This window comes from Mandrillus leucophaeus, unplaced genomic scaffold (genome assembly GCF_000951045.1).
Source record: "Mandrillus leucophaeus isolate KB7577 unplaced genomic scaffold, Mleu.le_1.0 Scaffold375, whole genome shotgun sequence".
Taxonomy (NCBI): Eukaryota; Metazoa; Chordata; class Mammalia; order Primates; family Cercopithecidae; genus Mandrillus; species Mandrillus leucophaeus.
Window position 1 is genome coordinate 2,210,848 of NW_012103976.1, and position 16,577 is coordinate 2,227,424.

Here is a 16,577-nt window from a genome sequence, read left to right on the forward strand (position 1 = left end):
GTGCCTGTAATCCCAGCTATTCGGGAGGCTGAGGCAGAGAATTTTTTTTTTTTTTTTGAGACAGAGTCTTGCTCTGTCTCTCAGGCTGGAGTACAGTGGTGTGATCTTGGCTCACTGCAACCTCTGCCTCCCAGGTTCAAGTGATTCTCCTGCCTCAGCCTCCCTAGTAGCTGGGACTACAGGTGTGTGCCACCACGCCCGGCTGACTTTTTGTATTTTTTTTTAGTAGAGATGGGGTTTCATCTGTTAGCCAGGATAGTATCGATCTCCTGACTTCGTGAGCCACCCGCCTCAGCCTCCCAAAAGTGCTGGGATTACAGGTGTGAGTCACCGTGCCTGGTGCAGAGAATTTCTTAAACCTGGGAGGCGGAGGTTGCAGTGAGCTGAGATCGTGCCACTGCCCTCCAGCCTGGGCGACAGAGCGAGACTCCATCTCAAAAATAAATAATTTATTTTAGACTTTTCATTATGCTTGAATATTTTCAAAATAAAAATTAGGGAAAACATTTCTCTCTAATGTATACACCTAAACAATTCCACTGGCCTTAAAACTCTAGCTAGTCTTTCTTGCCATATAAATTCTTCTCTGAGGGGTAGCTAAAATAATAAATTCCTCTCTTTTTATTTTATTTTTTAAAATTTTTTGAGATGGAGTCTTGGTCTGTTGCCCAGGCTGGAGTGCAATGGAGTGATTTCAGCTCACTGCAACCTCCGCCTCCTGGGTTCAAGTGATTCTCCTGCTTCAGCCTCCTGATTAGCTGGGATTACAGGCATCTGCTACCATGCCTAGCTAATTTTTGTATTTTTGTATAGATGGGGTTTCACCATGTTGACCAGGCTGGTCTTGAACTCCTGACCTCAGGTCATCTACCCACCTTGGCCTCCCAAAGTGCTGGGATTACAGGCATGAGCCACCATGCCCAGCCATTACTCTCTTTTTAACTTGAAACTTCTTCAGAACAATTACTAAATACATCATGCACTTTGTATTAGTTGGTGATTTACATGTTTAAATCCTTCAGTCAACTGCAAGCTCTTTAACGTAAGGACTGGGTTTTATATAATGCTGCACAAAACTGATCTCAGTGTATTACTCATATTATACCACGTCTGTTGATGCTCATTAAGTTAAGCCAGCAAACAGTAACTTTTTGACTCCAGCTTGCCAGGAGTAAAAAAAAAAAAAAAAAAAAAGAAATGGAAGTCAAGCAGAGAGTCTATTTAAAATATCAGCTTATTGTTTATCTAGTGTGGAATTCATACAGCAATCAAAGAGCTTTACAGTCTGTACCTAGATGCTCATTGCTATTCAGTGACTCATATTCTTCATAATTTCCATTTAAAAGTTGAAGTCTAAGTCTTAACTTTAACATGATTAACAGTATTATGTTTTTTCTTTATGTTTTGAATTTTTTTGTAGACATGGGGTCTATTTTGCCCAGGCTAGTATCAAATTCTTGCCTCAAGAAATCTTCCCCTTTTGGCCCTTCAAAGCGCTAGGATTACAGGCATAAGCAACCACTGTAGGCCAAAGTACTTTGTCTTTAAATAAAAGGTTTATAAGTAAGCCTGTCATTCATATTTCACTAAATTTTACCATATTTTCCTGAAGTAGTAGATGAAAAATGTATTTAAATTAATTCATAGATGACAGGGAAAAAAGGCGTATAAAGAGAACAAGTGACCTGTCCTAAATCACACAATCACTTCTCAATACTTTCTCTTTTCAGTGATGCATGCTTATTTTCTATCTGATGAGTTGGATCGTACTTTACAGGAAACCTAAAATAAATTCTTAGGTCAGGAAATGTGACTTCGATTCATTAAAAAACATATATTTATGTGTAGTGTGTTCTTATAGCTGTAATTTACAAATATTCATAAAGATTTCCAAACCTCAGTCTGCCTCTTGATATAGGTCCATTTCATTTATATAATCATAATTAATAATAAGTCAGTATTTATTTTGCTGATTTAAGGTGTTTATCCAAAAGTTCAACAACGGCTTCTTCATCTGCTGATTGAAGCAGTCTCTGAATTAGCTGATCCAGGCCCTTCCCACCACACAAAAATTCCTGGTAAAAGAGAGAGCTATTATGAAACCTGGTAAAAGAGAGAGTTATTAAGAGAGAGCTATTATGATGATTAGAAATATAAGCAAAGACTTTAGTGTTTATTTCATTTCTTTGCAGTCATTATTAATAACAATAAAGCACTACTGATGTTCTACAATACAATGAACACAATTGCTAACTTGGGAAGATCCCCACTCTGTAGAAGAATTCAGTTAGCATTTTATTTTAAAATAAATCTTCTGAGATTTGGATTTTCCTAACAACTCCAGAGACAACAAAACAAAGATATCTAGATGGACTTTTGAAATTGACCACCTCCCTCCCTTTAAAATTCCATTGATTGGCTTTTATGACAACACCATTCTAGGCTCTCAAACCATCTTTGGGAGAATAGGTTTGCTGAATTCTTTCTCTTATTGTACCCTAAAAACAATTGCTTTTATTCTTGTCCTGAACATTCTACCCTTTTCACTCACATTATCTTATTTCCCAAAGGAAAAAGACTGAAAGGTCTCAATTCCACAAGCATTTTGTTCCACAAGCATTTTGTGCATTAACGCGCATACTGCTCCTTGCCAGCTCCTCTGGGGAGGCTGAGAGAAAGCCTCCCCTGACCATTCCAGCTTACCCTTCGGCTAATCCTCTAAGTTTAGATTATTTAATCTGTAAGTGGTTTATGACAGTTTTTTATTTTTAAACCAAAAACACGGTGACCTAGAAGTCCTGTGTAACTGAAAAATATTTTTGTTGAAATATTGAGGGGTGAAGTGTCTTTGAGGTCTGCAATTTGCTTTCAAATGGTTCAAGAACAACATGGGTTTATAGAGACAGAGATGGTGGGGGAAAGAGAAGGAAAATACAGTAAAATATTAACAACTGTTGAATCTAGGTATAGTCTGTATTGTGTTGACTGACCTAATCTTTTTTTTTTTGAGACCGGCTCTTGCTGTGTCACCCAGGCTGGAGTGTAGTGTTGTGATCTCGGCTCACTCACTGCAACCTCTGCCTCCTGGGCTCAAGTAATTCTCCCACCTTAGCTTCCTGGGTAGCTGGGACTACAGGCACATGCTATACACCCAGCTAAATTTTTTTTTTTTTTTTGTATTTTTTGTAGAGATAGGATTTTGCCATGTTGCCCAGGATGGTCTCCTGAGCTCAAGCGATCCTCCCACCTCTGCCTCTCAAAGTGCTGGGATTGCAGGTGTGAGCCACTGTGCCCAGCTGACCCAATCTTTAAACATTATGTAAACTTGAAAAATTTTGAAATAAAAAGTTGAGAAAAAAAATTTTCATGTTTACCACTAAATAACTCCACTGGGTGAAAACTGTTTTCAGTTGACTTCCCTGAAGTCTTCTCTACAGTTCTCTGAAAAATGACTAAATTAATGACTTCAAGAACTTTTCCTGTATAACAGAAATTCTGTGTAGTAAAGTTGTTGGGATTAATGAATTTGTACATTGCCATTTTAGAAATGCTTGGAATTTAGACACTGGCTTAATGAAAATACTTTAATGCTGGCATCTGGAACACAAAACATTTAAAGTTTTGATACAGTTATGAACTAATCTTATAGTTAAGTCTTTCCTGAATGGTCTTAAAGTTGAACTTTAGGTAAGTGTACACACATATCTCTCAAATTAAGGTAAAGAATATATCTTACTATTTCTGTATTCCCCAAAGTACTAGCAAATAGTAAAACCTCAAACTCTGAAATTAAACAGAAAGCAAAAGCATTATGATATAACTTTAAAATTAAGGTTTATATCATTTTGAGCATAATATGAAATTGCTTTTAAAATCAGTGTGACTAGGCCAGGCGCAGTGGTTCATGCCTGTAATCCCAGCACTTTGCGAGGCTGATGCGGGCAGATCACCTGAGGTCAGGAGATTGAGCCCAGCCTGGCCAACATGGTGAAACCCCATCTCTATGAAAAATACAAAAATTAGCCAGGCGCGGTGGTGGGTGCCTATAGTCCCAGCTACTCAGGAGGCTGAGGCCAGAGAATTGTTTGAACCTGGGAAGCGGAGGTTGCAGTGAGCAGAGATCGCACCACTGCACTCCAGCCTGGGCGACAGAGCAAGACTCTGTCTTTTCTTTTTTTTTTTTTGAGACGGAGGCTTGCTCTGTCGCCCAGGCTGGAGCCGGATCTCAGCTCACTGCAAGCTCCTCCGCCTCCTGGGTTTACGCCATTCTCCTGCCTCAGCCTCCTGAGTAGCTGGGACTACAGGCGCCCGCCACCTCGCCCGGCTAGTTTTTTGTATTTTTTAGTAGAGACGGGGTTTCACCGTGTTAGCCAGGATGGTCTCGATCTCCTGACCTCATGATCCGCCCGTCTCGGCCTCCCAAAGTGCTGGGATTACAGGCTTGAGCCACCGCGCCCAGCCAAGACTCTGTCTTAAAAAAAAAAAAAAAAAGTGTACCGGGTGCTCACATTATTATAGTATTGCCAAGGTAATCATCTTTGGAACTGATGTAAAAGGATTATCCCTCTACTGAGAGTCAAACACATTAGATTCAACTGGATTAACCAGAGTGCAAGAGATACAAAGGTCAAAGATGAATGAGTTCCTAACTTTCAGAGGCTAAGTAGAACAGCTAGACAAATACATAAGCATCACAAAACAATACAAGAAATTAAAAAATGAAGAAGAAAGGAAGGATTGTAAGGAGCCATGAATTTTGACAGGAAGGTGGCATCAGGGAAAGATTCAGGAAGCCAGAAAGTTTTGAATTTGGGTTTACAAAAAGAATAGTATTTTCCCGAATAGAAATGAGCAGGGCATTTCCATCAACAGAATGAGTATTAGAGGCTGGGTGCGGTGGCTCACGCCTCTAATCTCAGCAGTTTGGGAGGCTGAGGCAGGCGAATCACCTGAGGTTGGGAGTTCAAGACCAGCCTGACCAACATACAGAAACCCCATTTCTACTAAAAATACAAAATTAGCCAGGCATGGTGGTGCATGCCTGTAATCCCAGCTATTTGGGAGGCTGAGGCAGGAGAATCGCTTGCACCCAGGAGGTGGAAGTTGCAGTGAGCTGAGATCATGCCACTGCACTGTAGCCTCGGCAACAAGAGGGAAACTATCTCAAAAAAAAAAAAAAAAAAAAAGAAAAATAAAAAGAATGAGTATTAGGACAGGAAAACTGCTGGATGTGGTGGCTTAGCCTGTAAACCCAGCACTTTCAGAGGCCAAGGCGGGTGGATCACTTGAGGCCAGGAGTTCGAGACTAGAATGGCCAACATGGTGAAACTCCTTCTCTACTAAAAACACAGAAAAATTAGCCAGGCATGGTGGTACACACCTGTAATCCCAGCTACTCAGGAGGCTGAGGCAGGAGAATCGCTTGAACCCAGGAAGCAGAGGCTGCAGAGATTGCACCACTGCACTCCAGCCTGGGCAACAGAGTGACAATCTGTCACAAAAACAAACAAACAAACAAAAACAGGAAAACAAAGTACATTTAAATCTCTAAGGCCGGGGAAATTTCCAGTGTAACTGGAATATACAGCAGGAGTTAAGGCTGATGTGAAGAAATCTGCATAAGGACATTGAGAAACAGAATAAAAATGTGAAACAATACATTATATGGTAGTCTATGCTTATTAGCTAGATAAATAAAAGTAAGAAAGTTACCTACAGAGGAAGTCATAATGAGAATACCAGTGATCTCACAGAACCCAAGGATATGAATGTGGAATGTGCAGGGTCACGAGTACCACCTGCGGAATGAGACTGAGCCTTGGGAATAAATAAATGTAGGGACTCATATCAGGGTTCTTTCTATTTCTCATTTTTGCTTTTCTCTGTGTATCAATTTCATTCTTTTCTCACTGAAGATGCTTTCTCTTGGTGGCTGAAAATGTGGCTTCTAATCTCTTATATGTTTTATATATTACAGTTTCAGCCACCAAGAGAGAATAATCCTCTCCATCTCTGATTTTAAAATCCAGGGAAGAAACTCATGGGCTGGGACTTATTTAGGTGTCCACTCCAAAAAAATCCACTTCTGTCCTGGGTCAGGATCACAATCATTTAAGAATGCAGCAGCTCTGTCAAAAACTGTGGATGTGGTACGAAGGGCAAGTTCTAGAATAGGGGAGGAGAGCTAGGCAAAAATTCCAAAGACACTCACATTCTTTCCTGTCTACCCCTTCCATTTGTCCAACAGCTGTGGCCCTGGGGTTAAGATCCTTATCACTTTTCCAGCTTCATCTATGATTTGGTTCCTAAATTATTCACTCTTTTTTTTTTTTGAGACAGAGTTTCGCTCTGTCGCCCAGGCTGGAGTGCAGTGGCACGATCTCGGCTCACTGCAAGCTCTGCCTCCTGGGTTCACGCCATTCTCCTGCCTCAGCCTCTCAAGTAGCTGGGACTACAGGTGCCCGCCACCACGCCTGGCTAATTTTTTTTTTTTTTTTTTTTTGTATTTTTAGTAGAGATGGAGTTTCACCGTGTTAGCCAGGATGGTCTCGATCTCCTGACCTCGTGATCTCCGCCCGCCTCGGCCTCCCAAAGTGCTGGGATTACAGGTGTGAGCCACCGTGCCCAGCCAATTATTCACTCTTTACTGTCTATAGTCTCTTTACTGTCCTTCACACAGATTTTAATGTTTTACTACAGCTGCCTTTTTTCATGCTGTTTTCGAACTTTCTTCCTTTCACTACTATGGAATGTCTTCTTTCCTTCCAATAGACTAGTTAGTGATTATTAGAGCTTACCAATGTTATTTTCCTTATGACTTCTGAGTCTGGCACGCTAGTTTGGTTAGTGATATATCATTACTTAGGCCAAAGTCAGATATTTTATAACTACAGAAGCCAGTTAGTTACCTTCCCTTTGTTTCACAACCGAATACTATACTATGCACCTATGGGCCCATCTAAAAGATATTACTGGTCATAAGAATGTGGCTATCTCCGAAAAAATTGTCACTACTACCAGAAAAACAACTGAAAGAACATGGTGTAATTAGAGCAATATGGCCAAACATGTTTGGTTAATACTGTGTGTTTCCTGAGGAAAGGGAAATTAGCAAATATTTTCCTCCTTTTCAATATGGCTACTATGTTCCTATGTAAGATAGCCTTATCCTGCTGAGGAGACGGAGGATGTGGCATAAGACATACAGAAATTGACAAACATAGTAACCTTGTAAAACCAGAACTTTTTTACAAGGTATATTTCCCTTGTAAAACTAGGACTTTGATTTTGAGTATAGAATGGGACAGAGTCAAGTGAAAGAAGCCTTAGGTATCATACGGCACCAAGGAAAAAGATCAAAGCTTTCTGTCTGCTGCCTTTGCCACATAGTCCTTTATGGGACCAGTTCACTTTCTCCTTCAGTGGCAACAAAACAGACATTTTCCTGTGCTTCATCATTAATATATTTATATATTTATGTCAGTGGTCTTTGCTAGATGCGATTTAGACAGGTTAATGTTCGAACAATCTTGACCGAGTCTTTTCCCCAACAGCCTAACTGTAACACCTCAATCTAATGAAGACACATTGTGGTAGGGAGAATTCTAAGATGCCCCCTGGTGTACACACTGTGAATAACTCCCTCTCAGCGCAGACAGGACCTGTGAAAATGACAGAGTATCATTCTAGTGCCTAGGTGACGAAGCAGTTGACTTTGAGTTAATCAGAAGGAACATTATCCAGGTCAGCTTGACCTAAACGGGTGAGCCCTTAAAAAGGCCTGAGTCATTCCTGCAAGAAGAAATTCAAAGTGGGAGAGAGTCTCTGGAGGGAGCCACTGGGAAACAACTTCCAACAGTATTTAGGCACTGAAAAGCAGCCTCCCGCTGCCTGCCAGCAAGGGAATGGGGACTTCAGTCCTACAATCCAAGGCAGTGGCATTCTGCTGGCAACCACGTAACCTTGGAAGAGGACCCCAAGCTCCAGAAGAGTATGGAGCCTGGCCATGCCTTGATTTCAGCCTTGTGAGATCCTGAGAAGATAACTAAGCTCAGCTGTTCCAGGATTTCTGACCTACAGAAATCATAAGATACTTTAATCATGGGTACCGCTTTAAGTTGCTATATTTGTGGTAATTTGTTACCTGGCAATAGAAAACCAATACCCATGTATATATGCAGACTGAATATATGTTCATACATTGTGATTGCATAACGAAGAATTTGGAATTTAGAAAAGATCATTGTTTTGGCCGGGCGCGGTGGCTCAAGCCTGTAATCCCAGCACTTTGGGAGGCCGAGACGGGTGGATCACGAGGTCAGGAGATCGAGACCATCCTGGCTAACACGATGAAACCCTGTCTCTACTAAAAAATACAAAAAACTAGCCGGGTGAGGTGGCGGGCACCTGTAGTCCCAGCTACTTGGGAGGCTGAGGCAGGAGAATGGCGTAAACCCGGGAGGCAGAGCTTGCAGTGAGCTGAGATCCGGCCACTGCACTCCAGCCCGGGCAACAGAGCGAGACTCCATCTCAAAAAAAAAAAAAAAAAAAAGAAAAGATCATTGTTTCAAAATGGCATAAGGATCATTATTTTTTTAACCAGCAAACTAATGAAAGTGTTTGTAAATTTTTGGGTGGCTTAATGATTTAAATTACTTGGAAATATTTTAGATATACTTGGTAATATCTACATATAGGTTCTAGAATTTGACTATGTTTTCTTCTGAAATCAAAGGTACACAAAGCATACGCAGTAGTATTACCTTAATATCACGAACTTCATATGCTATCCTGTGGTCACTGACTCTATCCTGGGTGAAATTATATGTCCGAATTCGCTCTGACTGGGCTCTTGTTCCCACCTGTGCCATAATAAAAAGCAATTTATATTTTACCTTTATAAATGTCTTCATTACAATGGAAAAAGCACTTGGCAAATGACTATTTCAACAATTTAGATATTTTCTAAAAGTCATATATACAAAATGACAAAGAACAAGAATGGGCAGAACTTAATGTTTAACACTACAGGTCTGTAGAGCTCAGTTATAGAATAAGAAGGAATGTTTCTTTGATATTTCAAACTCAAAATACTTAAAATCAAATTAATCATCTTTCCACTCCAATCAGTTCCTCCTCCTGGTTTCTATAAATGACAGCACCATGTATTCCCTTTTATCCAAGTAGAAAATTCTGACATTCTGCAATTTATCAAACATTTTGTGGGTGTGAGTTTACTATGCCAGGCTTTGATACAGATGCACATGGGGGGACAGACCATCTTCAATTCATCCCATTCTCCAGCCGCCCATTTCCAATTGGTTTCATGGGTCTCTTATTATATCCTGCCCTTTCCATTTCTACTCCTGGACTCATTACTTTCACCTACAATTCTGCAAACATCTACTGATTCATCTCCCATTTTTCTGCTCACTTGGTGCTGCCCTGCTTAGTCTTCCTACAGTACAGTTTTCTGATAAATTTTCTTTGGTTCCTTCTTGTCTACTGAGCAGACACAACTCAACTCAGCATTCGAGGTACTTTGTAACGTGGCCAATCTTCCCAATGTTATTTCTGAAAATTATGTGAATCTCCATAATGCCACTAATAATACTATGTCATTATTATGTGTGTGTCTGTTATCTGTGCTATAAAACATCATCTCAAGGGATGCCCTTCCCTAACATTCTCCTACCATTTCTGCCTTTCTGGTCCCAGCAATTGAAATATATTCTCTTCTTCCTCTGAAACCCATTGTACTTGGAATGTTCTTCATGGCACACCACAGTTTATCTCATGCTACAGTTATTTGCATTCTTCCTAGTTTGCTCATCTCCTCCACCTCCCCAACACCCGATATACACAACACCCTGTCTCAAATGCTTTCGCTTTTTAAAATAAAAGAAGATAAGATATTTCTATAACTTATTGTCTTAAACCCTAAGGCAAGTGATATGAAACTAAACTCCTGACCATTAGAAGAATTTTTTAAAATTATGGATTCCTAAGCCCAACCTCAGAGATAATGGATCAGAATTATGTATTTTGAAAACATTCCCAGATCATCTCTTCTGACAATCAGCCAAGTTTGGAAACCACCCTCCCAAAGCACCATATTAATGGCCAGGACCTCACTCCAGATCAGTTACATCAGAATTTCTGGGGTGGGGCCTGGGCATCTATGAAAGCTTGTTAGGTGATCAGTGGACCCAGGATTGGGAATGTGACATAATGCCTTCTGTATAAAAGCCAAGTGTATATCTTGATTGAAGAAAAAAACTTCTAAGCCTTAGAAATCCCTATTAAAACATTTCAGGTAGGTGGATAAGTTATTCAAGAGGCAGTGATGTCTTTTTTGGCTCGTCAATCAGACCACTGAAGAAGACACACATGAACAATTTGTATAAAGCCAATCTTGAACACCTATTTTAAAAATTACTTTGTGGGCTGGGTGCAGTGGCTCACACCTGTAATCCCAGCACTTCAGGAAGCTCAAGTGGGCAGATCACATGAGGCCAGGAGTTCGACAACAACCTGGCCAACATGACAAAAACCCATCTCTACAAAAAATACAAAAATGAGCCAGGCATGGTGGCTGTAATCCCAGCCACTCGGGAAGCTGAGGCACAAGAATCGCTTGAACCCAGGAGACAGAGGTTGCAGTGAGCCAAGATCGTGCCACTGCACTCTAGCCTGGGTGACAGACAGAGAATCTGTCTCAAAAAAAAAAAAAGTTAGTCTGTGGAACCTCTGGTGCCAACATGTTAAACAGCAAGTAAATCCAAATGTCTTTTAAAAATTCAAATGTGGCAGAGTTCATAGTATTTATGTTATCACTTATTTGCCAAGAAGTAATGGTGTGTACTCAGGGTATATTATTTGCTTGTTAAAAACAAAAATAAGTTATGGTTTGTAAACGAGCATTCCTGTCGGCAAATGCATACACTGATAATGCTCTACAATCGAGGATTACCACTAACAGTGTTAATATTATTTATCCTGTCACTTTTACTACCTGCAAGTTAGCACGTAGGTAAAGAAAGCTAGAAGCACCAAAGTGTGAAAAAGCTAGGACACATCGAGATGAAAAGTATAACTAATGCTTAGGTTTAGACAATTCATTATCCTAAAAGGCCACAAAATCTTCCAAATTTAAATTACTGTAGCATAGCCAGGTGTAGTGGCATGTGCCTGTAATCCCAGCCACTCAAGAGGCTGAGGCTGGAGAATCGCTTGAACCCGGGAAGTAGAGGTTGCAGTGAGCTGAGATTATGCCACTGCACTCCAGTCTGATGACAGAGTGAGACTCCATCACAAGAAAAAAAAAAAAGAATTTATATATTAGGTTTACTTAAAATAATGACATTTATTCATTTTGCTTAGAATTCATCTATTTATCTATTTAAATAAGTAACACTATACCATATATAGTACAAAATTCAAAAAGTACCAAACGATATATAATGAAAAATAAATTTCCTTTCTACCCCTTATCCCTAGTCTCCATCAGTAGGATTCACTGTTCCCAGTTTTTTGCAGTGCCATTTGTATTTGATCTCACACACAGTTATAACACAAGCGTAGGTTTTAATTTTTAAAAATCAAAAACGTTCTTAATTCTCAAAGAATTATTTTGTCTTTTAAACCATTTTCCTCTTAAGACAGTAATGATATAAACACAAGAGGGAAACAACTAGGAAATACTTTTTAGTTTATACATCTTTCATTTACTAACTTGCAAACTGGTATGCCCAAGTTCAGCCATAAACCATCCGTTCATTTGCATTGAGTTACTGCTTATTTACAAAGGAGCGCATTTCTCTATGCTCTGAAACATTCCCATTTAAGCAAGAACAAACACTGCATTCTCCACAGAAAGTGACTTTTCTTTAAACAGTCACTAAATTATTACACCAAGTAAATCTTACCTGCAGTTTTCTAGCACTTTGTTGCTGACACTTGTCTTTCTCAATAATCTGCTGGTAGAGTCTAGCTCTCAACACACGAAAAGCTATTTCTTTATTTTTTATCTGTGATCTTTCTTGTTGGCATTCTACTACTAGCCCTGAAAAATAACAAGGATCAGAAGGTAAACTGTAGCTTCCACCAAATTAAGATAGAACCAAGGAACAGTTAAATGAGACAGGTTAATCAGGAAAATATCACAAAAGAGAAAAACATTTTAGGTTTAGCACACTTCAGAAACTAGCTGCGTTATGAATGTAGCTGTAGCTGGCGCTTCAGACTCTGATATGTAAATGAGAACTCTGTATGAGCACCCAGAAAGCAGCAGCATCTACAGATGCTTACCTATCCTTTCAGTCCCCGAGCTTGGCCTCTTCCTCCTCACTCATCCAGGCATCTCTGCAGCTCAACAAACAGCAAACTACTGCTACTCTGTATACTGTGCTGCTCCATTCTCTGTCCAACTCAAGAACTAGCCTCTTCCCCTTTCAGTCACAAATATACACAGAACTGAGGTTTTAAAGATACCTTTATAATGGCCAGGCACGATGGCTCACACCTGTAATCCGAGCATTTAGGGAGGCCGACGCGTGTGGATCACAAGATCAGGAGATCGAGACCATCCTGGCTAACACGGTGAAATCCCATCTCTACTAAAAATACAAAAAATTAACCAGGCGTGGTGGCATGCACCTGTAGTCCCAGCTACTTGGGAGGCTGAGGCAGGAGAATCGCTTGAACCTGGGAGGCAGAGGTTGCAGTGAGCCGAGATTACACCACTGCACTCCAGCCTGGCAATAGAGTGAGACTCCGTCAAAAACAAAAAAACAAAAAACAAAAAAACCTTTATAGAAAAAAGCCAATGAAAAGATGCTACTCAGAGTCTTTAAAAAGAAAAATTTATACTGAATGTTTCTGAGTTGTCAGAGTTCTAAATTTCTAACTTGTTCTGCATAGTCTGAGTTAGCTGGGGTCCAGCTAATCAATACATCTAACCACACACAAGTTTTGGCTGGCCAGCTTCTGCATTTGGGTGGGTTTGGCCCACTGTGTCGTCCAGTTACTGGCCCAAATCCAGCCCTGAAATGATCACTTCTTGAGGCTGTGTTGTTCTTAACTTTGTAGCTACCACTCTGAGGTCCATGTCTAATCCCGCTCCTCAGTACATTAGAGGAGAAAGGGGTTTTCTTTCTGACTCACAAAAACTAAAAACCAAAAGCCCCATTAGCTTGGCCTATCTGCACTGATACAGTGGTAAATATTTTGCTGGAGATTTAAAGAATTTCTATAAAATTCTATTCTCTGAACTATGTTTTCTCCCTGTCTAAATAAGCTACAGTCACTACCTGCTAATATTTTTAGTAGGGCACTGAGGTTTCACCTCTATTAGTTTAATCACTTCCTGACCTCTTTACTGTGGCCATCTGGTTGGACTGGGGGCACTGACTGACCCCCATCTTCCAGGTATTTGTCTGGAGTTTCCCTGACTCTCGTATCCTTTTCGTATTACCCCAAAGAATATGAACATTTCCATTTTAAGACAGCCAGGCTTTCATGAGCTCTCCTCCACATTCCTCTTCTTGTCAGCTGATCTGTACTGATTTTTGCCTAAGCACCTGTATTATTCCTATCTACTCACTCAGGTTAGAACTTTTAGATCAAAACTATTACTTTCCAGCTCAGTAATTACTAACGGAATCACTTGATTATGTATTTTATTATATACTTTCTAAAGAGGAGTATTTAATAATAAGTACTCCCTTAAGAATAGAAGATGTAGAGGGAGGGAAGATATATTGAATAATAGAAGAGGGCTGGGTGCGGTGGCTCACACTTGCAATCCCAGCACTTTGGGAGGCAAAGGCAGGTGGATTATTTGAGGCCAGAAGTTCTGAGACCAGCCTGGGTAACACAGCAAGATTTCGTCTCTACTAAAAATACAAAAAATTAGCCAGCGTGGTAACTGCACCTATAGTCCCAGCTACGCAGGGAGCTGAGGTAGGAGGATGGCTTGAGCCAAGAGTTCGAGGTTACAGTGAGCTATGATCATGCCACTGCACTCTAGCCTGGGCAACAGAGCAAAACCCAGTCGAAAGACAGAAAGAGAGAAAGAGAAAGAGAAAAGAGAGAGAGAGAAAAGAGAAGAGAAGACAAAGAATTACAGAGGCCATCTTTTATTTTACTCGCCAACTGGTAATAAACTAAAAAGCCCACTTTAATGCATAAAATATTCATTTGTCTTCACCCTTATCTTGGGATAAATTTTCCCAAGAAAGGTAATATTCCTCTGTATAAACATTTAACCATACCCCTATGAATAACTCTTCCAATGGTGGAAAATGGAGTCATCTAGAAGCAGTGGTTAGAAAAAAAACATGATTCTTCAGAGTCCATGGCATGGAGAAAAATAGAAGAATAGAAGCTATAGTTTTCACTTTGAATTCTAGCAGGGACAGTTCCTAGTCTAAGGTCTTGGGATGGAAGAAAGAATGGGAGAAATGGAAGAAAAGCTGAGTTTTCCTTGAAGCAGATGCTGAAACTATGGCAATCCTCAAAATATGGAAGAAGCAGGCTGAAGAAATCACTTCGTTATAACTGCGTGGCTTCCTAAGGGCTAGGTCTTGACATGCCTTGCTTGCCTAAAGGGAAGGTTTGAGGGCAGGACTTCAGGCCTCTTTAAAACCAAAGACTCAGATCTAAGTGGTTAAAAGATAACTGGCCCAAGGTAAGTCTGGCAGCACAATGATAAGTCACTTTCTTTTCCTTTTATTGTTAGTTGACATGTAATAATTGTACATATTTATGGGATATAGAGTGGTATTTCGATACAATGTGGAATGATCAAATCAGGGTAATTAGCACATCCATCACCTCAAAATTTATTTATCATTTCTTTGTGTTGTGAACATTCAAAATCTTCTAACTTTCTGAAAATATGCAATAAATAAATCACTGTTAACCATATTCATGGTATAGTGCTGTAGAACACCAGAACTAATTCCTCCTAACCGGCTGTAATTCTGTATCCCTTACCCAACCTCTCTCTATCCTCCCCTCCCCCTTACCCTTCCTAGTCTCTAATAACCACAGTTCTACTCTCTGTAAGTCACTTTTTGTAAAGTCAGCAATTTATGGCTACACAGGGTGGTTTTACAACCTTTAAGTTTTAAAGTATTCTGGTTTATTTTGTCAGAGTTTTGATCACCTTTTACCCAATTTTTTACCCATTTTAATTTTTAATTCATCTGAAGCTAATTATTACTGTTCTGGACTATGTATAATATAGAATGATATCCAACAATACAGGGTTTAGGTGAAACACATTAAGTATCCAACAATTTATGGATTGTTGAAATAAATTATGGCAAGTTACAAAAAGTATAACCTCAGGACGGGCACGGTGGCTCATGCCTGTAATCCTAGCACTTCGGGAGGAGGAGGTGGGCAGATCACTTGAGGTCAGGAGTTTGAGACCAGCCTGGCCAACATGGCAAAACTACGTCTCTACTAAAAATACAAAAATTAGCCAGGTGTGGTGGTGCACGCCTGTAGTCCCAGCTACCTGGGAGGCTGATGCAGGAGAATAGCTTGAACACTGAAGGCAGAGGTTGCGGTGAACCAAGGTTCACTGGTCACTGCATGCCAGCCTGAGTGACAGAGCTAGACTCCTTCTAGCAAAAAAAAAAGTATAACCTCATTTTTTGGGGAAAAAATGGCATATTACTATATGTACAGAAAAGAATTTGAAAGGATGTATACCAAAGATATATGCCAACAATGGTTACTGGGTTATTATTACAGATGTTTTATGTTCTTTTGCTCATGCATATATTATTTTCTTTTTTTTTTTTTTTTGGAGACAGAGTTTCACTGTTGCCCAGGCTGGAGTGCAATGGTGTGATCTCAGTTCACCGCAACCCCACCTCCCGGGTTCAAGCAATTCTCCTGCTTCAGCCTCCCGAGTAGTTGGGATTACAGGCATGCGCCACCACACCCAGCTAATTTTGTATTTTTAGTAGAGATGGGGTTTCTTCATGTTGGTCAGGCTGGTCTCGAACTCCCAACTTCAGGTGATCCACCTGCCTTGACCTCCCAAAGTGCTGGGATTATAGGCATGAGCCACTGCGCCCAGCCTTTTTTTTTTTTTTAACAGTTTCCTATGGAATAAAAATCAATAAAGGAAACTTAAGAGAAAGTATGAAATTATCCCATTGTTGGATATTTATGTTGTTTTAGCTTTTCATATAACAAACAATACAAGCAATCAATGATGTCTGACTTCAAGATGGTTTCCGTTTTTTTTTTTTTTTTGAGATGGAGTTTCGCTCCTGTTGGCCAGGCTGAAGTGCAATGGCACGATCTCGGCTCACTGCAACCTCCACTTCCTGGGTTCAACTGATTCTCCTGCCTCAGCCTCCCCAGTAGCTGGAACTACAGGCATACACTACTACGCCTGGCTGATTTTTTTGTGTTTTTAGTAGAGACGGGGTTTCACCATTTTGGCCAGGCTAGTCTCAAACTCCTGACCTCAGGGGATCCACCTGCTTCAGCCTCCCAAAGTGCTGCGATTACAGGTGTGAGCCACTGCGCCTGACCCACCCCCCCTTTTTTTT

General features: G+C 40.3%; 1 protein-coding gene across 3 annotated transcripts in view; it reads right to left on the bottom strand.

The window, feature by feature from the left end:
- Window positions 1–1,216: 1,216 nt before the first annotated feature.
- Window positions 1,217–16,577, bottom strand: part of MTRF1 (mitochondrial translational release factor 1) — a 43,536-nt gene continuing 28,175 nt past the window's right edge. Inside the window, exons 9-12 of one of the 3 annotated variants that reach the window (XM_011990261.1) lie at window positions 11,928–12,064; window positions 8,763–8,861; window positions 5,713–5,817; window positions 1,823–2,075 (exon numbers count right to left, since the gene is read on the bottom strand). In XM_011990261.1, coding sequence (XP_011845651.1) covers window positions 5,725–5,817; window positions 8,763–8,861; window positions 11,928–12,064 — 329 coding nt within the window. In that variant the 3' untranslated portion in view covers window positions 1,823–2,075; window positions 5,713–5,724. Of the gene's footprint in view, window positions 2,076–5,712; window positions 5,818–8,762; window positions 8,862–11,927; window positions 12,065–16,577 lie in introns of all 3 variants that reach the window. The other 2 variants (XM_011990259.1, XM_011990260.1) reach the window with 2 other exon arrangements.